The sequence below is a fragment of the Passer domesticus genome, chromosome 2, assembly GCF_036417665.1.
Source record: "Passer domesticus isolate bPasDom1 chromosome 2, bPasDom1.hap1, whole genome shotgun sequence".
NCBI lineage: Eukaryota > Metazoa > Chordata > Aves > Passeriformes > Passeridae > Passer > Passer domesticus.
Genome location: NC_087475.1, coordinates 107,230,399 through 107,250,111, shown reverse-complemented (window position 1 = coordinate 107,250,111; position 19,713 = coordinate 107,230,399). Strand labels below are relative to the sequence as shown.

The 19,713-nt window shown below is 50.6% G+C and overlaps 2 protein-coding genes across 3 annotated transcripts; one reads left to right on the top strand and one right to left on the bottom strand.

The window, feature by feature from the left end:
• The first annotated feature begins 27 nt into the window (after positions 1 to 27).
• On the top strand, positions 28 to 6,849 carry VAMP1 (vesicle associated membrane protein 1). 2 transcript variants are annotated; one of them, XM_064410410.1, is made up of 6 exons: positions 28 to 1,715; positions 2,129 to 2,318; positions 2,780 to 2,939; positions 3,749 to 3,907; positions 4,138 to 4,189; positions 4,570 to 6,849. In XM_064410410.1, coding segments are annotated over exons 2-6 (390 nt in total). In that variant the 5' UTR covers positions 28 to 1,715; positions 2,129 to 2,316; the 3' UTR covers positions 4,587 to 6,849. The 2 variants fall into 2 exon arrangements, with proteins under 2 accessions (XP_064266480.1, XP_064266479.1); XM_064410409.1 differs by having other exon boundaries at positions 4,138 to 6,849.
• A 3,950-nt stretch (positions 6,850 to 10,799) lies between these two features.
• SCNN1A (sodium channel epithelial 1 subunit alpha) lies at positions 10,800 to 19,545 on the bottom strand. The gene is made up of 13 exons (XM_064410398.1): positions 19,397 to 19,545; positions 18,762 to 19,132; positions 18,126 to 18,381; positions 17,092 to 17,276; positions 16,205 to 16,305; positions 15,361 to 15,524; positions 14,961 to 15,059; positions 14,682 to 14,799; positions 14,380 to 14,458; positions 14,002 to 14,059; positions 13,820 to 13,875; positions 13,210 to 13,285; positions 10,800 to 12,992 (listed from the first exon to the last, which is right to left on the bottom strand). The coding sequence occupies exons 1-13, from the start codon at positions 19,412 to 19,414 to the stop codon at positions 12,666 to 12,668; spliced, it is 1,908 nt and encodes a 635-aa protein (XP_064266468.1). The 5' UTR covers positions 19,415 to 19,545; the 3' UTR covers positions 10,800 to 12,665.
• Positions 19,546 to 19,713: the final 168 nt, after the last annotated feature.

Genomic DNA, 19,713 nt, shown 5'->3' with positions numbered 1-19,713 from the left:
TTGCAGGCATCTGTTCCAGCCTGCATCCCTGAACTTGACCCTCTGCTCCTCTGGTTTTTTGGCCAGGCTTCTAGCATCCTTTCAGTCTCTGAGCCCCGGGTTCACACAGCTCACATGATACTTCCAGTATTCTCCAGCTTAGATTTTTTCCTTATAGTAAAATTTTTCAAATTAGTGCCACGAGGTTCTGCTAATATATCTTCCTGCTCATGGCTTTTCCCTTGCCCTCCACTCATCTGTGGTTAAGTGTGAATGATCCAAATGTTAGCTGAAATGTATCATAATTTGTCTTAATAATGGGATTTATCTCGTTCCACAGTCATGATGACTTTATCCCCTGCTAATGACACTTAATGACCAAATGGCCTTTTGTTTATAATTTAGGCAGGATTTACAAAGTAATTCAGGTATGTAAATGTTTTGTTTTTTAAAAATTCTAGCTTCTAGTTTTCCATAACTGTTGCCAGTTCCTTTAGAGGAGAGGTTACAGTGAATCACAGCTGGCATCCCTCTAGTCCAACATCACACCACTGTATACTTGGGAAAAATCCATTTAGATGAGCAAGCATTTGCCTTAGTTGTTAATTTAGCTGCTAAGTAATCGGGGAGTTATCTGCTGACTTGATGTATCTTGCTACAGAGCAGTGCTGCTCTGTCTCCAGAAGCATTTGGTTGGAAGTGGCAGGGAAGGAATGGAAAGAACTTTGGGCCTGAGCCTGAGGAAAGTGAAGGCAAACTCTCTGTTTGAACAGCTGAAGTCCACGTTTTCAGTGGCAGGGTAACAGACCCATGGGACTTGCCAAAAGGTGTGGATTCAGGAAGCTTGCACAGATCCAAGTGGAGACTGAGCAGGTATAGCAAATCCTTGACTGAAAATACGTCAGAAACTGGAAAAGTATCAGAGAATGTATCTTGTACCCTTTGTCATCTCTTCATCCCTAAGCACCAGCCTGGCAGAAGCTCCGTGGCCACTAATTCCATAAGCTCAAACGTATTTGCAGTGGTTATTGGAATGGTCCTCAGCCTGCAGTGGAAAGGCTGCCAGGCTACAGAAGCTTCTTCCTCAACCTGTGCCTTCCGTCTGAGGGCAGAGTGTAAAACCCTGGAGTTCTGAGGTCAGTGCTGGACTGCTCTTGTCTGCAAATCACCTGTCTGCAGTCACAGCGCTGCATTATTCACCTTTTAACCATGATCTTATAGTTACCATGCTGTAATCTGTAACTTACCTGTCTTGTGTACCTGATAATCTGTGAGAACTGACACTAAAAACTTACGTGAACGTCCTGCATCACGTTATGGAAGGAGAAGGTAGTGTAAGTGTGAGCCTACGCTTGTCACTCTCTACTCACCATGCAAAATTCTGTATGAAGAGTTCTTGTTCCAGTACACTCCTGCCCCCTTTTCTGTCCTGAGCTGGAGCATCTCCCCTTCTGATGCAGCAGGCTTCTCCAGATATTTAGATGGAAAAACCCCAAACACACTGCCGTTCTTGGGGCTGCTGTGCGAGCCTCATTCCTCCCAGCAGGCTGCAGAAGCTCGGCCGGGTCTTGCTCAGCTTCCCTTTCATGACGCACTCTATGCTGGAGCTGGGCCAGCGACACCATCTCTTAATTGCCAGGACAGCGGCTTCACCGGAGCCAGCAGACACACTGCGGAGCCGGGACTTCGGCAGCGCCAGCCGGGCTGCGCTCCAAGAGGAAAACCGAACGGGGCAGGTGGCCACGATCGGGCCCTGCGGAGCGGGGCCGCGGCTCGGGAGCGGGCCCGGCGGGACGCAGGAGCGGGGCCGTGGATCGGGAGCGGGGCCGTGGATCGGGAGCGGGCCCGGCGGGGCGCAGGGAGCGGGGCCGTGGATCGGGAGCGGGGCCGTGGATCGGGAGCGGGCCCGGCGGGGCGCAGGGAGCGGGGCCGTGGATCGGGAGCGGGGCCGTGGATCGGGAGCGGGCCCGGCGGGGCGCAGGGAGCGCCGGGCACCCCCGGACCCGGCACCGCGGGACCTCCGCAGGGGCGGGGCCAGACCGGGGGCGGGGCGCAGGGCGTTGCTCCTATTGGACAGTTTCGCGACGGGGCGGGGCTTGCCCTGTTGGGGTCAGGGGGCGGGGCTAACTTCAGGGCCTTTTTCCCGCAGGGCGCGGAGCGCTGATTGGCTGAGGAGGAGCCCAGGGGCGGTGCCGAGCTGCGGCTCTCAGCGGAGCAACTTTTGATTGGCTGCTGGCTCCGTGGGCGGGGCCCCGCCGTTATAAGTGCGGGTCCGGGGTGCGGGCTGTCGGTGCGGAGCTCGGTGCTCGGTGTCCCGCGCGTGCCTCCGGCCCGGCCATGTGAGTGTCCGTCCGTCCGTCCGCCCGCCCACGGGCCGTGGGCGAGCCGCGGCGGGCGCGGCGCGGGGGTGGCGCGGCAGCAGCGTGCGGGCCGGGGGTCAGCGCGGAGCCCGCGTCCCGGCCGGGCCGGCGGCGGTGGGGTCGGGTGGCGCATTGCAGCAGCCGCGGGCAGGGCTGCCCGCACCGCCCCCGGGCGGTCCTGCTGCCCCGCTGGGGGCGTGGGGGCGTGGGCCGGGCCCCAGTGGTGATGTGCGGGGCCCCAGCTGGAGCCAGCCTGGCCGGCGGCCACCGCTGCGCCCAGCCCGGTGGCTGCCTGGTCCCCCCGGTCCGGCAGGATCCAGGCAGGCTGCAGGCTCCCGAGGCTGCTGGCTGCAGCCTGGGGACGCTGGGGTCCGTGTGGATTTGGGGGTTCTCTGCGGAGCGGCTGAGTTTTCTCTTCGCTCGTGTGTGTGTTCCCTTAGGTCTGACCCAGCTCAGCAGCCTGCTCCCGGCGCTCCCGAAGGAGGGGCTCCCGAAGGAGGCGCTCCCGAAGGGGCAGCCCCCGGTGGGGGTCCCCCCGGGGCTCCCCCGAACCTGACGAGCAATCGGCGGCTGCAGCAGACGCAGGCCCAGGTGCAGGAGGTCAGTGGCTGCCAGCCCCGGGGATGCCTGGGCTCCGCTCCCGCTGCTCTGCTGCAGCGATGCTCTTCGCCCGGGTCTGCCGCTGAGGGGCGGCTCCTTTCTGCCAAAGCCAGAAACTAACTAATGCTCAATACTCAAAATAGGCTGGCAAACCTATTAAAGAGGCTGGAGGAGAGATTGCTTTATGTTTAAAAGCCACTTAATTCCAGATATGACTTCCAAGAGCCGGGCTTGCCAGATTCTTTTGGTACCTCGTTATGGCGCATCTCTTATGGGAATAAAGCTGTACAGCATCCAGGCCAGCTCTTAATCCCTGCGGGCTGCTTCAGGGGGACGCTGTGTGCAGGGATGTGGGGGAGCCCTTGCCTGGCTGCCCGGGATCAGAGTCGGTGGCTGGGCTGCTGGCGGGCAGTGGCACCCTTGTGCCTCAGCGGGGCAGCCGCACGCAGCCGGTCCGGTCATTCCGCAGCTCCCGGGGAGGGAGCGAGCCCTGACTCCTCTCACAGCGAGGGTGGCTCTGGCTTGCTGCTGGAACGGAGCGCTCTTAGAAGCAGATGAGAATGTGAGGCTGAGGACCTGCTTGAAGTGTACTTGAAGTGATGTTTTAACAGTGACTCTCCGATTTTTATTTTTTTTTTCATTCCAGAGTAGGCAGTGAGTTGAAATTACTTCTTCCTGATCTTTTCCTCTCCCCCTTGTTCATGCTTTTTGTTGTTAATATTGCCACACCAGTTATTGGCTACATAACTCCTCTTACATTTTCAGCTGTCTTTACCCGTAGAACTGCTCCCACTGTTGTTCTCCTGCAGGTGGTTGATATAATGTGTGTGAACGTGGACAAGGTGCTGCAGCGGGACGAGAAGCTGTCGGAGCTGGATGACCGGGCGGACGCGCTGCAGGCCGGCGCCTCGGTGTTCGAGAGCAGCGCGGCCAAACTCAAAAGGAAGTACTGGTGGAAGAACTGCAAGGTGGGTTTCCCAGAGCCACCATCTCCTTGTCAGGAGGGGACTGGGCTACTCCTCTCCTGCAGAGCTTTCAAGTATGGATTTCAAATGCTTAAGATTCTTTCGCTGTGGGAAGGCTTTGAGGCCTTGCTGCCGTGCCTTTGGGCCTGGCTTGGGTTCTCTGGCTGTCAGGAAGAATGGGAGCTTGTCAATCTGTTCTGAGTATTGCTCTTGGACAATCTTTTTTTCTTCAGATGATGATCATGATGGGAGTGATTGGTGCCCTTGTGGTGGTGGTGATTGCAAGTAAGTACCAAAAACCTCAGGCTCCAAGGTGAGGAAACACCAGTTCTAGAGCACTTTAAACTTTTCCTTTTTGTTTTGAGATCTTGAGGGTCTTAGTTGCATAAGTGTCAATTCCAGTCTTTGGGAAAGGGAGGTAGAAGTGCTGGAAATGATATGCTTTACCTAGTAATATGAGGAATGGGGAATGCCATCATTGTAGAAATGGGAAATTCTGCCTGCCAGGTCAGACAAAGCTGTAAGTATGAGGGGCGTTTACCCTGGCATGGGTGGGTTGGCAAGTTCCTTCCCTGGTGGGTGGTTTGGAGTTCTCTGAGGGACCTTTGGTGTAACTTGCCCTTTTGTTCTTTCCTTTTTTCTTTTTTCCATTGCTTTGTCTCCAGTCTACTTTTTTACTTAAATGTAGCTCCTTCAGTCTGCAACCTCCTGTCCCCTGTTACCTTGCCTGTCTCTTCTTGCCTCTGAATTTTTCCTTTCCTTCCCTTTCACCTAGCTTCTTCATTAATTTCCCTATTGATTTCAATTTATCTCCTGTATAGGACTCTGAGCTGCTTACTAAACATAGGTAGATTTTTCAATAGCTGCTGCAGCTTTAGGGAGCATCCTCTAAGTTTAGAGGAAAGGGAAGTTGAGGAAGAGTGGGTAGCTATTTGCTCCTACTCTTCTGCAGTGAACTTTTTGTGTTTATTTTTGGGTGTAAGCTTGTCAAATAGTGCCTGTGTGAACTCTAGCAAAATAAGAATGCCTTAACACAGTGCCTTTTGGGATGAAGGACTTCAGCATGTGAGAGCCTTTAGTGTTCTGCCTAAAAAGAGTGGCAGCATGACTTGAGCTTTTCATCGAGCTTCTGAAATAAAAGCTGGTTTGTGTTGGCCAGTGGCTGTGAGCCATCTAAGCTAGACGTAGTGATGTAGGTTTCTCTAGCCATGGAGAGGTGAGCACTTGAAGAAATGATTTTTTTCTGCCTGTCCTTATTTCCAGATGACTTGCTGCCTGAACATGGCCATTTCAGTTTTTACAAAGGAGGGCCTACATGATTACCTCAGTCAAGTGCAACAGGCTAAACACAGTTAAGTGAAAGGGGCATTGCTGCTATCTAAAAGGATGTGTGTGAGTCAAGCCTCTCTCCACAAGGAACAAAATGAATGACAATTAGTCTGGTGGGGAGTGTCAAATATGCCTTTCATCTATGCACACACAAGCCAGGACCCTGTAGCTTCCTACTGTCTTGTAGCTTTCCAGAAGGAAGACTTTGGAGTCGTGGCAGACTGGGAATTGGTGTTTTGCTTTTGTGTGACTGGGTTGAACGTCGAGAAGCTCACTGCCATAGCAGATAGAGGTGAAGGGGCTGGAGGTATTCCAGATGAGGCTGAACGAGCTGCACAGCTTTCTGATGAAGAATATCTGCTCTGTTTTTGCTGACACAAAGCCCTGACTTTCAGTAGGAGTTGGAAAACACTTGAAATGGTTAGCTGGGGATTCAATGGGGAATGATACTCTGGGCATGGATATTGGAAAGTGACATCAGATTTTCCAGTTTGCCAACTTATGCCCCTAGAGATCTTGTTGATCGAATTGAATCCTCCTACTTGCTGTGGGTTCTCTTGAATTTAGGTCCAGGGTGGTCTCTGATGGAAGTAAACCTGTGTCTGTGGCTTTCTGTGAGCAATTCCCTTGTTCTTCTCCATCAAAAGTAACAGGAGCTGTGAGTTGTTTGAATGTGTTGTCAGACGTGGGTTAAATGAGCTGCCCTGTTTCTGTGGAGTTCTGAGGAATGTGTATCTTGTCTTTTAACTTTTTGTAACAAGCTGAGCTGTAGCCTGTAATCTAGACTGGAAAGAGGGTACTCCTTTAATTTGGAAAGCTCTGCCTCTGTTCTGGAATGCACTGGGATCTGTTTTGGCCTAAGAGGAGGCAGGGAGGACGTCACTGGAGTTCCCAGATAGGAGCGAAGTACAAAAGATGGCAGGAGCAGGTGCTTTTTGTTTCACTGGCTGTGCTGGGGAAGCCCCTTTCTGCCTCCCAGGACACCTGGCAAGGGGCTAGGTTTTGCATGCTCACTTCCATGCCCCCAGCATTTTCATTTGAGTTCATCTCCCTGCAATTCCATTCCTCTCCGCCTTGGGGGAGGGCAGAGATGAAGATCTGGAGTGGAGCAGCCCTCGTCCCCTGAGCATTCCCTAATTCCCTGTGGAACTGAGATGGGATGGACCGTCAGAAGTGCATCTGCTGAAGAGGAGCCAGGGCCTGCTTGTGCCTGCTACTGCTCTCATTTTAGGGGGTAGGCTTTTACAAGCTCGAGGCCCCCAGACCAGCAATTCTCTCGAACTCTTCTAAACAAGCCTTTGGTGTCCCATTCCTCCTGTCTCTCTGGGAGCTGAGGTCCCCCTAGGCTGTCTCTTTCATTTCTTTCTCTTTGCTGTTGTATGTTGCCTCCTCCTCTGCTCCCTTTCCCCTCCTTTGTGTCTCTGTGCATGGGCAAAACAAATCACCAAGGCCCTCTTAGTAAAAGCAAGGGACTCTGCTGCCCACGGCATCACAGCCACTCATGCACGTGCAGTTTGTTTACTTCCTCTATAAACACAACTGTAATCTCCTCTGGCATGTTCTAGAAATCAGCTCATGTACTTTTAATGGTCTCTAAGAAACACAATTCACCACCTTACTGAGTCTGTCTGGTCTGTCAGTGAGCGTGAAGGGGTTGGGATGCCAAACTGTTGGAATTATTTTTTTTTTTGTGACTTCCATAGCATGCACATACCTGAAGTTCTGTCCCTCAAAGCAGTGGCTGGTTTTCCATTGTAAATGATGGTAGTTCCAGTTGTGCTGGACTGACTCTGGTAAGTCTGTAACAAGATGTGGGAACCAGCAGCTCTGGGGGAAGAGGCTGCCCAGCCAAGCCTGCCTTCAGCCACCAAATGTCCAGCCACTGTCCTGCTCAGGGGACTGCCTTCTGTGCACTACTGTGTTAGTGGCAGCTCTGGCTCTCAGGCTGTGCTGCCTTTAGGTTTCAGTAACCTCAGATCCTTAAACCCAGAAAATAATTCTCCATTGGTGTTGGAATACAAGTTCAGGACCCAAAAGAAGATCTCCAGGAGTAGGATGCTGTTCACAATATATCTTGGAGCATGACTGGAATAAAGGTAAGTGCCTCTTTGTTTTGCTTCACTGTACATTTGAAACTCATTAAAAGGAAATGACAGAGCTTTGTCCAGTGCAGACTTCTTTTAAAATTAGGTACTTGTGCCCTTATCTGCCCTTATTACTACAAAAGCTAGGTTGTAAAACAGTCTTCCATGTGGCTTCTGGTTCCCTTATGATCAATCTTGGGATAATCCAGTCTTAAACATCACCAAAATCACAGTGAACACACTGGAACAACTCTCAGTGGCGAATTTGGAGGAAGGCAGCTAGACTAATTCTTCAAAGATGGAAGCCCTCCTGGGAAAGGAGGGTGTCTGGACTGGCTGATGGATTAAAGCAGCATGTACAGTCTAAAATTCCACACAGTTCAGGCCTGCACAACCTGAACAAACGAGTCGTGCTACAATTCCTGCCAAGTTTTGTGTTGCGTTCCTGTCAGTTCTCAGCCTCACTCATGTAGGGGGATAGGGAAGATGTTTTCAGAGGACAGATGCACTTTTGGACTGTTGATGATGCAGTGTCCAAGTCCCTAGCCAAAGCTGGGGACTGAATGCTCATTTTCCAAAGCTGGCAGCTGCTCTGGAGCACAGAGCTGGGGCTGAACATACTGCTGAAAGTTGCCCCAGGGTTGAGCCCAGTTCATGAGTCATGTTGTGGCTGTTTGCAAAGACTTGCATATCTAGCCATAAATCCTCTGTTAGGCATTGAAAATATGTTCTACTGGAAGCTCTTCTGAGGTGCCCTCCTTACCTGCATCAGAATTTCTGCTGCTCCTGCACCCTCTTACCCAGACAAAACAAGGTTTTAAATGTGCTCTAAAAGCAAGGCCAAGGCTTTGGGAGAATGGTTCTTTGTATGTGTAATTAAAAAGTCAAGCTGTGCCTTTAAACACGGAACATGTTCAACATGCCTTTGAGCTGGAACAGGTCGCCCAGAGAAGCTGTGGATGCCCCATCTCTAGAGGTGTCCAGAGCTGGGTTGGTTGGGGCTTTGAGCAACCTGCTCTAGTGGAAGGTGTCCCTGTCTGTGGCAAGGAGTTGGAGCTGAGATGATTTTTAAGGTCAGTTCCAACCCAAACCATTCCATATAAAACGCAGCTTCCATATAAAATGCAGCTCCCGTATCAATTGCTTCATCCTGACGTCTTCAGATGCGGTGGAAGAAAATACTCAGCTGTACTGCTCCTGAGTGGATGTACCTAAACCTTCATATTTGTAGATGCCTGAGGCATTGTTCTGGCCTTTCCTGAGGTGTCTCTGTGCTGGTGCAGGCTCATCAATGGTGGGGCTTGTTGTCTCAGCTGGAGAGCAACCAAATGACGGTGGGGAAGACAGATTTTCTTCAGATCTGGACTGCAGCATCAACACTTTTTTAATGAACCTGGCTTCCTTGGGAAGTGACAGAGGTCCCTGCTCTGATGTATCCACTGGGGCTGGAAGCCTTAAGAGAGGTAATAAGGGGGAGGTTTTGTCTTTGTTCTGACCTCAAAACAAGTGATTGCCCTGAGAGATGTAACAGATAAGGATATAGGTTTTACAAATAGGCAGCTCAGCCATATCTGTTGTGTACCTGAGCCTCCACACTCCTGATACTATTTGACCTATTTTTGGCCTGAGATAGAGTGAAACACTTACTCAGAGCACCCTTACTTGCTCCCCAGCTTTCAAACATGAGCAGCCTCATAATGTCCTTTTGTGCACAAACCCACTATATAATTTCTGCAGAGGACTAGATGACACTTTATGCTCTTCCCTCAGAGGCTTCTTTTCCAAAAGCCTTTGTACTATTTTTTAAAACTAAATTTGCCATAAACATATTAAGAAAAGATGATAAGCTCTTTTTAGTTCATTGCTTTTAAGCATGACTTGGAAGCTGAAGGCACTTTCCCCTCTTGTGCTTACAAGCCCCCTTTAAATATGGCATGTTGTTAAATACAAAGAACTGTGACTGAATGTGGCTGTGCCTCTGGTGTGTTCCTGATCTCTGTGGTTCCCCTGTGTCCTTTCACCAGCTGCACTACTGCCCTTTCCATTTCTTGATGTAGTCTCTAACCCCATAGATTTTATTGAACCTGTCCCAAGAGCTTGGTAACCCTTTCTTCAAATTCCTTCTCGGTTTGACCTCAGTCTGTTCAGACAGTCCTTGACCCATCTGTCCAGCTTCTCTTAAGCCCTCCAGCAAGCAGGGTTCAGTTCTTCTAAATATATTGTTTGTTTTCCAAAGGGATGGTTTGCTCTTTTTTTTTTTCTAGCTTTCCTAGACACTTATGTTGTACTTCCATGCCTTTCCTCTATTACCTTAATTCTTATGGAAAAACAATAGTTTTGTCGTCTGTTCCCAGTCCAAAAAGACACAACCTTCAGCTGTTCCTTGCATGTTTTCCATGTCCTCAAAATGACTCTGCTATGCCTCTAGCACACCTATGACTACTGAGCATTTACATCCCCTCAACCTTCTCCTCTTGTACATATTCACCCCTGCATACTTTCTCCCCTTTTCTTCAGTTTTTCACATTCTCAGTGAAACACTCCTGTTTTTTGGGCTCTTATTCCAGCTCTGCTGACCTTGCCTCTTGTTTTCAGCCACACCAAGCTCTCTATACATCTGCTGAGCTCACTTGTGGTCTTGCCAGCCTACAAGAAATGTAGGGATTATTTCTGGAACCTGATTTCTCCCAAGGTGGCAATTTTTGCACTGATTCACAGGACGGGGAGGGCTCATCTATTTGCCAGCTTGTGTAACTGCTTCTTCACGTTTGTACAGGCTTTTAACTCTGGATTTACAGCTGTCCTGAATGATGCCATTGCTTTGAGTTCATCAGTCAAAGCCCATTTTTTTTTGCATTTTAACACTTTTATGGAACAGATAGGGCATGGTTCAAGCTTCCCCCAGGGCATACATCACCACCTTCTGCAGCTGTATTTCTTTACTGATGAAGAGAACTTACTGTTTCAAGTAGTTATGCCTCTGATTAATCTTGCTTTAATCACCCACTTGACTATGCATGATGCAGCAGGTCTCATCAATTTGATGGTTACTGCAAGGTTATTTATGGTTCTGTGCTGTGAAGCATTGTCTTATTCTTTGGATACTGAGGAAATAGCATGCTTACCATATGAATCACTGTATGTTTATGGTATACAAAGACTGTTTTAAGGTGTTGCACCTGCTCTTTATCCTTTCTTAATTTGAAGGTGGCTTTGTGAAGCAAACAGCTTTGTGTCCAATGTCAGGATTTTGCTCATTCATGTGCTAGAAAACACCCAAGGCATCAGTCTGCACTTCTGAATTTGTGACCAAGAACTGGGTGCAGCATCCTAGCTCCTCTATCTGCCTGCCTTTTATATTTTAATTGTGGCCAAAGTTACTTTCAGCAACTAAACCTAGCTTTTACCTCTGCCTCTTGGGCTGTGTTTTTACAGAACATGAAACTGCCCTCACAGAGGTACTTTGAAATTTTGAGATTTCATTCATTGCTCACTCTTTTTTACTTCATTTAGAAAATGGATTTTTTTCATGTTTGCAGAAGCTCTGGGTTTTTTTTCTAATGGGGGCCTCCAAGGAGGAATTCATGTTTCCACACCTCTAAGTGCTTGTTGCAGCCCCTCCCTCCTGCTGGGCTGCCACCCTTGCTGAAGGACACCTCCTGAATTACCAGCTTCTATTCCTAGCTGAGAGACATTATCTTCACTTTCAAACAAGAGTTATCAGCTGAGCACTGGGATAAAATTTGTAAAACCAGGAATATTTGTGCAATGAAGAACATAGCATTTGTGTGTGTATGTGAAGAAGAATAAAATCACTCTGCTGGGAATTGGAAAATGCTTTTGGGTAATGAAGGCAAGAGCAGTACAACCAGCATGTGTTTAGCATCTCAAAGAGAAAAATTGGGCAACAGTTTAGATACCACAGTAAACTCCTCCAACTTCCCAAGGGCAGTGCATCTACCTTAAATTTTAAAATAGCTTCAGTTTTTCTTTTGTTATGATTAACTAGTTTTAAATTCAAAAGTGGCTGTTCACAGTGTGGCTGGTTACAGGGTTCCACAGGTCTTTGCCTAAACTGCTTAAATTCTGGTATCTCTGTTTGTCCTGTGAAGTGGATAATCCTGTTTTTTAAGGACATCACCCTTGCTCTCTTGATACCCCATAAAGTGCAGAGCAAACACCATTGCAGCAGAAGTCTGAGTATTTGTAAGAAAAGAGTATGGCAAGCTCACTGCAAGAAACGTGTTCTCACACAAAGGTCCTCAAGTTAGTTCCTGAGAAGAGGACCATTTTTGCCTATGGCTAAAGCTTTCCTTGGAAGCACTTTTGATTGGAGCCTGCAGTACTTTCCTGTGCTTCCCTCAGGAACAAGAGGCTCAGCAGAGTTTCTGTGGGTGGACCAGACAAGGGCTGGGAGGAACAGAACATGCACTGCATGACCTGCGCTGCTCTGAGCCTCTCTTGCAGGATCCCATTGCTGCAGAGGTTACATCTGGGGTTTTTGGAGAGTGTTCATAATCCTGCCAAACTGCTTCCCTCAGGAAGAAAGCAGGGAGGGTCCAGCAGTTGTAGAGATTGCCAACAGCTCTGGGGCAAATCAAACAATCGAATAGCTGGAGGTACACATGTATGGTGCATCCCAAGGAAGGGGGGACACCCAAGATCTGCCAATGGCACACAGGCAGCTTGAAAAGGGAGCCTTTACTTTGCCAGGGTGTTTTGTCCCTGACCTGGGAGTGGCAGCAAGCTTCAAGCACCTCTCCAGAGCACTGTGTGTAATACAGATTAAGATCGTGCCAGTGGCTCTTGTCTCAAGTGGCCTCTCCTTGAGGGGAGGAGAGGGTAGGTGACACAGGCTTGAGAGCTCATGAAGAATGAGGAAAGAGCAACCGATTTAGGGAAAGCTTAACGAAGCTCAGCCTGTTGAGAGATTTGTACCCCTGCTAAGACTCCATTCCTGTTCCTTGTCATACCACAGAGGAGGCCAGTCACACCTGCCAAACCTCTTTAATTAATGACAGACCAGAACTGTGGCAGCATCCTTGTTGGAGGGAAAAGAAAGCATGCCTGCACATGTAGGTGTGCACATGCACAGAGCATAAGGAAATCAAGAGGACATCTCCCCCACACATACACTAGATCAACTCTCATCCCTGGTGATCCCACAGCAATAGTATTTTATGAGACTGAAGAATGTGCCTACAGAAGTGAAAGCAATGAGCCCAGGCCAATCATGGAGCAGTCTTGCTATGGTCCATGAAGAAAGAAGGAAACGCAGGCCCCGCAGACAAAGAGAGCAGCCTCTGCTCCAGCTGCCAGCCATCTGAACGGTGGGAGAAGCCGCTGCCTCACTCGTGTCCCTCCTCACCATCCCTGCTCGGCCCACGTGGTTCCAGGCTGTTGTAGGGTGGCAGCGTGGTCACTACAGCCTCAACAGTGAAGCGATGTGGAGCGTGGAGAGCTGGTGCCTCATCCTGGAAAGCCGCGTTATCCTGGCTGCTCAGAGCGGGTGTCGGCGGAGGCAGCTTCTGCCGAGAGCGGAACCAGCGGAAGCCCAGGATAAAGGTGATGGCAATGAAATCCAGAACCAGCTCTGCAAGCTCCATCACAGACAGGACAGAGGATCCAAACCAGAGACTCCACTGGTTCCCAAGCTGGGACAGCAGAGTCACTACCTGCAGGAGATGGAGAAAGAGCAGTGACAACAGCCCTTATCTGGGACTTTGCCTCCCTGCCTGTTCCCTCTTCCCCATGGGGCTGGGGGGTTCCCCTCACCCTGCCCAAGGAAAAGAGACAATATCCAGCAATGCTGCTGGAACAAAAGCTTGACACAGTGGAGGGACATCGTGGGGGAATGGGTGGCCAGAGAAGACATGGTAGTAAAGTGTGTACCGTGAAGGCTGGAGACTCCCCATTGGTCTTGTAGTTCCACTCCTTAAAAAAGATGTTCACTTTGGCAACTCCATTCCTGTGAATGAGACATGATGCTCAGTAACCCCAACTCCTCAATCCCTACATTTCTTCACCAAGCCTAATTGCCTCTGTCCCCTTCTGCCCCCTGTCCTTCTCCCACACATACTACCCAGAGGCTTTCTCCCATCTCTGCAGTTCTCATTCTGCACTAAATACAGTCTTTGGTACTTACAGTGCACTTCTGGCACTGTACTGTAAAACCCAAAGTTTGTGGCAAAAGCTCCCACACAGCTCTCCTTCCCACTTTTCCACAAGCACTCACTGTGACCCCAGAACATACAGCAAGTGCTGGGGCTTACTATTTTTATATCAGCATCTGACCTCTTTCAAATTTTTTCACTTGGGTCCCCAGTCCTTGCTGAAGTCTTGCTGTACATCTACTATGACCCAAATCCACTGCCCTTGTCCACAGGTCCCATGCCTGATCTCTTCCCATCAGTGATTTAATCTTAACTCTGACATTTCCAACACACACATTCCATTGGGATGGTTTCTGGTTTGGACACAGTCTCTGTTTAGGGGCTCTCACCTCTTGGATGTGATATTGTATTTGTTCTGTTGTGAAAGCATGTAGAAAACCCAGTCCTGAAACGGAAGTGCAATAAATTGTGTCACATGATCACAGTCACCTCCTGCAGGTTTAGTACCCACTGAGGAAGGGCTAATTGGGAAGTGGGAGCAGTGCTGGGAAGCCAGCACACCCCCCCTTACCTCTGAGACAGCCGAAGGCCAGCGGGAGTATCCAGCTGACAGCTGGTATTCTGTCATTCTGCAAGGCAAGAGGAGGCTGTGTTAGCTGTTGAAGCTGTAGGAGCCACAGGGCCAGGTCTCACCATCCTCAGGCACACCTGGAGATTCCCTCCCATGCTGAAGTTCCACCCACTTCCCACCATGTGGAATGCACAGTCCTTGGGAGCTCATCCCCAAGCCAACCCACATGCTCCTCAGCCATTTTGGCTTCCTGATGGGAGAAATACCATTTCAGGCTGGGGCTCAGCTATTGACTCGAGCTTTTGCCCATCAGTGAATGCTTCCCAGCACTTCTGGGAATACTTTCCAATCTTCCTGCCTGACTGGTGATCAACTTACTTGCAAGGTTTCCGACACTTGCGGAAACAGCCCAGGACGTCAGCTTTGAATTCAGCCAGGAGCTTGTAATAGCAGTAGCCTGAACAGCAAAGAAAGTAAATCCAGGTAAGCTCACAGTATCTTTAGACAAAAGGTGGTGTGTGGCAGCAAGGGGAACCCAGAAGAGGTTTCCTTCCACAAGAGGCTAATCATTCAAGGCAAGACTGTCATTTGGATGTCTGACACCAGGAAGCTCAGTGAAGATGATGGGACCAAACAGGTTCAGGTGGGCACGAGCCCTACTGTCCCTGCTGCCCACTTACCCCAGGCTTTGTGCTTCGTGTAGTCACAGTACTCTGCTCCATGGGGCAAGGGATAGAAGTAGTATGCACAGCCACAGCGTTCTACCATGTTGAGCTGGAAGCAGGAGCGAATGCAGACCTGGGAGGCACATAAGGCGGAAAAGGCTGATCAAGGGAACCAACCCCACTGCTGCCTGTATCACATCACTCTATTAACAGAGCCCAAGGACAGACATGGCCGTTAGGGGGCTGAAGCATGTCAGGAAAGTGGAGAAGCGAGGAGGGGTGACTGTGAGTTACCTGCTCGGTGTAGCGGGATGAGTACAGGTTTTGCACTGGCACGTCACTGCCATCCTCTGTGCAGTCGCTGTAACTGCCCCCAAGGCGCATGGTCATCTCCTGCAACAGCAGAGCCTCGCTGCACAGACCACCTGCACTGCTGTCCTCTTCCCAACCTCCCACACCACACACTGCTCATCCATCGGTATCTGCTCTTTATGCTTTCCTCAGGATGCCAACTCCCCCTGCTTGCTTCCATTTAATTGTTCACTGATAAACTGTAGCCAAATGCTTCTCATCTAGTCCAGCGAGCTGTTCTTCCTCTCCCTTCACTCCATGTGATTAGTCCCTTCCCTTAAACACACACCGTAGGTCCGAGTTAAACCTCCCACCCAGAGCTCTCCCCCCTCTGCTTGCTCACCTTCCTCATGCTGATGGAGGTCTCGATGCCAGGGCGAACATTGAAGCCCCCGTCGTCCATGAAGGCTGGCTCATTCTGATCATGGACCATGACCCTGGCTCCCGTCACCGTGGACAGCAGAGGGATGAAATCATTCTGCTCGGTGCGCACCACCAGAGAGAGACCTGAGGGAACATCGGAGAGCCAGGGAGGTCACGGCCAGCTGTGGTGCAGCACAGAGGGCAGAGCAGGATGGTTAGAAGGAAGTCTGAAAGAGATAAAGGAGAAGACAGACATCACCCAGGGCTGCACCAAAGCCTGGCAGCAATAGAGGGTGGTTGGAGGGAGGCCAGAGGAAAAGCTGGACACTCCAGAAGAGGCCAGTGAAAACTGGATTTAATCACTGTGGCTTAGAAAAAACAGAACTGGGAACCAAGAGAGATTTCATGGATAAACTTGAAGCCAGATGGAAGAAAAGCCTGAAGATTTTGTCTGGATAGGTGTCAGGGGGTTTAGGAACACAAACAAGTCTGTTTCTTGAAGGGGAAAAGGGGGAAGATGAAGACCAGGAGCACTGTGGCTCAGCACAGGACTTCAGGAAGGGCCAGCACAAGTCCAGAGGACACAAAGAGCATAAGGATCAGGCACTGATGAGGGAGAGAGAGTTCAGTGGGCAGTGGTGAGGGGCAGCCATGTCCCTGAGACCGCTGTCTCCAGATGGGTGAAAGCAGCTTGGGCGAGACAGAGCAGGGCTGCAATCTGCCACCACCAGTACTAATCACAGCATAATAATGCCCATAATAATTCCCAGGGAAAACAGAGGTAAGCTGTTCTCCTTACTCACCAAAGAGTGCCTCTCACCCACCATTATTGATCCCAGGCATCGAGGATGTCCACACGCTGCTGCTGTTGTCATTAAAGGTGTAGCAGTTGCCATACAAAGGATGGTGGAAGTGGGTATAGTTCCTGAAAGGGGAACAGAAACAGAGTGAGAAGGGCTGTGAAACCAAGGGGAAGGGCTTTGTGAAAGGAAACAGCTCTGTTTTCCATCAGCAGGGACAGGGGCTTACAGCAGATGGGCAGTATTTGTTATGTAAACTCTCATGAACAGGGAAAAGCAATTAAAATGTGCTGTAAAAAATGTCCTGGAGCTAGACAGGTTTTTACACGAGGTTTTTCATGCTGCTTTTCAGAGCCCAAATGGGTTTTAGCAGTGCTAGCAATTACTGTATTATCTTCCTAATACTTATGAACCTCTTAGATTTTCCTACCCCTTTTCCTTCCTTGCATATTGTTTTCATTCCACTACCTCCTTGGGGCTTTTTGACCAATAATGACAGGAGAAAAGTGGGATATGTTTTTACTGTGTTTTTGTGTCAACTCTCTCTTCTCTTATTCCTTTTTGTGGGCTGATATGTACTTTACCACTGTGGAGGGTAGAATATAAATACCTCTACGCTGTACATCTGTGCCCTCTCTGGTGTTTGTACCAGTATAATTATTTTGTTTGTGTGAAACCCAGAAAAAGGCAAAGCCATCCTTCGAGGTTCACGCTTCCAGGCCACAGAACCTGTAGCCCTGATATGCAAAACCCACAGGAAAGACCCAAGAAAGATAATTTTTGACCTTTCAAATGGGAACTGAACAAGGAATGATCCCACCTCGGAAAAGAGGTTCTCTGATGTGGGTTCCTTGATTCCCCTCGAGCCCAGGCACAAAATAGATGTTTTCAGGGGCGTTGCCACTACTTACGCCTTGTCACACGTTGCCTCATTGAAGCGGCAAGCATAGATGAAATTCTCAAAGTCAGACTCGTCCAGGGCTTTTGCATCAGGCACCTGTGCCAGGATATTGATGTAGTGAAAGCTGTACCACTCCCGCACGGCATCCACTCCCGAGGAGTACGCCTGATGGAAACAGTCGTTGTTTTCATTGCACTGTTGAGAAGAAAAAGAAGAACCATGTCAGAGAAGTCTTCTCACCCAGGAGACAAGGATCTGCCCGTGGATAAGCTGTGCTCCCTCAGCACAGGGGGATGACCGAGGAAGTGAAGAGTTCCACAGGACTCCTGAGTGTGATCAGATGGAAAAAAAAAAAAAACCCAGCGCAGCTCCTGGGTGGAAGGGCGACGCCAGGTGAATAAGCGAGGCTGAGTAAGACCCAGGAGGCAGCAAGGTGTACAGGGTAATATGCACATAAATTCTACCTGGTGTAAAACCAAGAGCTTTAAATTCTTGCATGGGGAGCCCTTCCTTCAGGGTGTGTCCAGAAAAAACTTTTGTGATCCTGTGGGAACCCCAGTTAACTGCTGAGCGATTAGCTTCAGTCCTTCAGTGCCTTTTTAAATGCAAACACAAATACCCTAGGGCGAGGAAGCTGCTACCTAGGAGCAATTGCGACCGTGATCAGCTTTCAGGTGGCCCAGGACCATCAAATACTTTCTCCTTTGCTATTACTGGGCAATGCAGCAGCTGATGCTGATAAACTGCTCTCAAAGGCAACTGCAAGGCTGATGTACCCTCAGGAAGGACAAGGTTTTCCTGCTCTTGGGAAGAGATATACACTGACTTGGACATGTCCCTGGGGCCTGCATGAACATGGATAGAATTTGGGGAGCAGGATTGTATGGAGCAAAGGATTCAGCTCTACCTTTATCTGTCATTACCAAAAGCCAGTGGAGATTAATCAGACTTCTACGTAAGGAAAGGCATGGCCAAGGGTCTAACAAGACAAAAGCAGCCAGGCAGACTGGAGTGGGTAGGGCACGGGGTATCTAGGGATCTCACCAGAACAAAGCCAATTTTCCAGTCATTCTTGTCCACTGAGGGACTGTTCTCTGGCAAGTTGACTATGTTGTCCCGCTTCTGCCTCCGCAAAGGATGGCGCAGGACGTGATGGAGCAGGCTCCTTGAGCTGCGCTTTTGTGAGGACGATGTGGACCAGTCTCTCTGTGGCAGAGACATGTTGTAGTCATAGAGGTCTAGCAGTGTCTGCTGGGTGATTTGGTCCAGCTTATCCAGCTGCTTACGGATGGCGCTGTATCTGTACAGGGGGGAGAGAGGGGCAGCAGGTTTAGCGCTGGGTGCACACAAACAGCTCTGAATAAGACAGGCAGCAGAGTTTGCTGGGGTGATTCCTGCCACCAGCTGTAAAAATCTAACCCCTTGCTGGAGGCTATATTGGAGGGAGAAATAAATCTGCTCTAGTCCTGTGGCAGGTTACATCGCAGCCTGCTATACACCATGCCTGAGCTCACATGCCTTACTGTGAGTGCCCCGCAGCAGCAAAGGCCTCTGAAAAGCGTCCTTTCCACCGGCACAGCCACACCAGCGGGCAGTCGAGGACCACGAGGAGAACCAGAGTAGGTGCTTTTATCCCGCACCCATCAAGGCAGTCAACATCTCTGCAAGTGTATTTCTTACCTGTACGGGTTGAGGGTGCACAGCGTCACGGCCGGGAAAGTCAGCCTGTCGGAGTTCAGGTTGAGGTTGAGGTTGACAGGGTAGCTGAAGTACTCCCTGTAGAGGATCCCGAACTGCCAGTACATTAAGCCGAAGGTGAGAAAGAAGAGGACTGACCAGAAGGCTGTCTTCATCTTATTCTTTTTGGAGCACACCAGGCGGATAGCCCCGTGGATGGTCGTGTTGCTGCAGAAGAACTGGAATAGCTCCTGGTAGGAACTGTAGAATTCGATGAGACCCTCCCGCTCCTCTTTCTGTTGCTGCTCCTCTTCTTGCTTACATTGTCCCATTTTCTCCCCTTCTGGCATCTTCCCCGCCTTCACAGACCCACTCTGCAGCACAAACTCGGAATTAGTCTCCCAGCAGGACTGTGGCTCCGGGAAGCCATGCCCGCGGCACAGACCGGCTCTGCATCACCATCCTCCCCGAGCCCCGCTGCTCTCACCCTCTCTTCCCTGACCCCCGCCCAGGCTGCAGGTCCCCCCCCACCCCCGAGTCCTCCCGTCCCACATCTGACACGGGCTCGATCCTGCCCCCCAGAGCCCCCCGTCCCTCCCGCGGTTCGCCCCCGCCCGCCCCGGGGCCGCGGCACTGACGGGGGGCGCGGTGCCCATGGCGGGCGGCGCTGCTCGGGCCGGGAACGGCGCCGGGACCGGGGCCGGCGTGCTCTGCCCAGCGCTGCCGGCTCTCCCGCAGCCTCCCCGGCTGGGCTGGGACCGGTTCCTTTCCAGTTGGAGCCAGCACCCCGCCCGGCTCCTGCCCTGCCAGCCTCTCCCCGCCCCTCCCGCCTGTCCCTCCTGCCTGCCCCCTCCTGCCCCTTCCCCTTCCCTCAGGCGCCGCTCCCGGGCAAGAAAAGCCTCTTTAAACTCTCCGGTGTCGGCGGCGGGGCAGCGGCGGCCGGGGGACGGGGGAC

Bases quoted from the DNA above. Each gene is read 5' to 3' on its own strand.
- VAMP1 (XM_064410409.1), top strand. The intron at 2,940-3,748 runs GTCAGTGGCTGC...GTTCTCCTGCAG, and splicing joins CGCAGGCCCAGGTGCAGGAG to GTGGTTGATATAATGTGTGT. The intron at 3,908-4,137 runs GTGGGTTTCCCA...TTTTTTCTTCAG, and splicing joins ACTGGTGGAAGAACTGCAAG to ATGATGATCATGATGGGAGT.
- SCNN1A (XM_064410398.1), bottom strand. The intron at 14,800-14,960 runs GTAACTCACAGT...TGTGCCTCCCAG, and splicing joins CATCCCGCTACACCGAGCAG to GTCTGCATTCGCTCCTGCTT. The intron at 14,459-14,681 runs GTAAGTGGGCAG...TTTGCTGTTCAG, and splicing joins CACGAAGCACAAAGCCTGGG to GCTACTGCTATTACAAGCTC.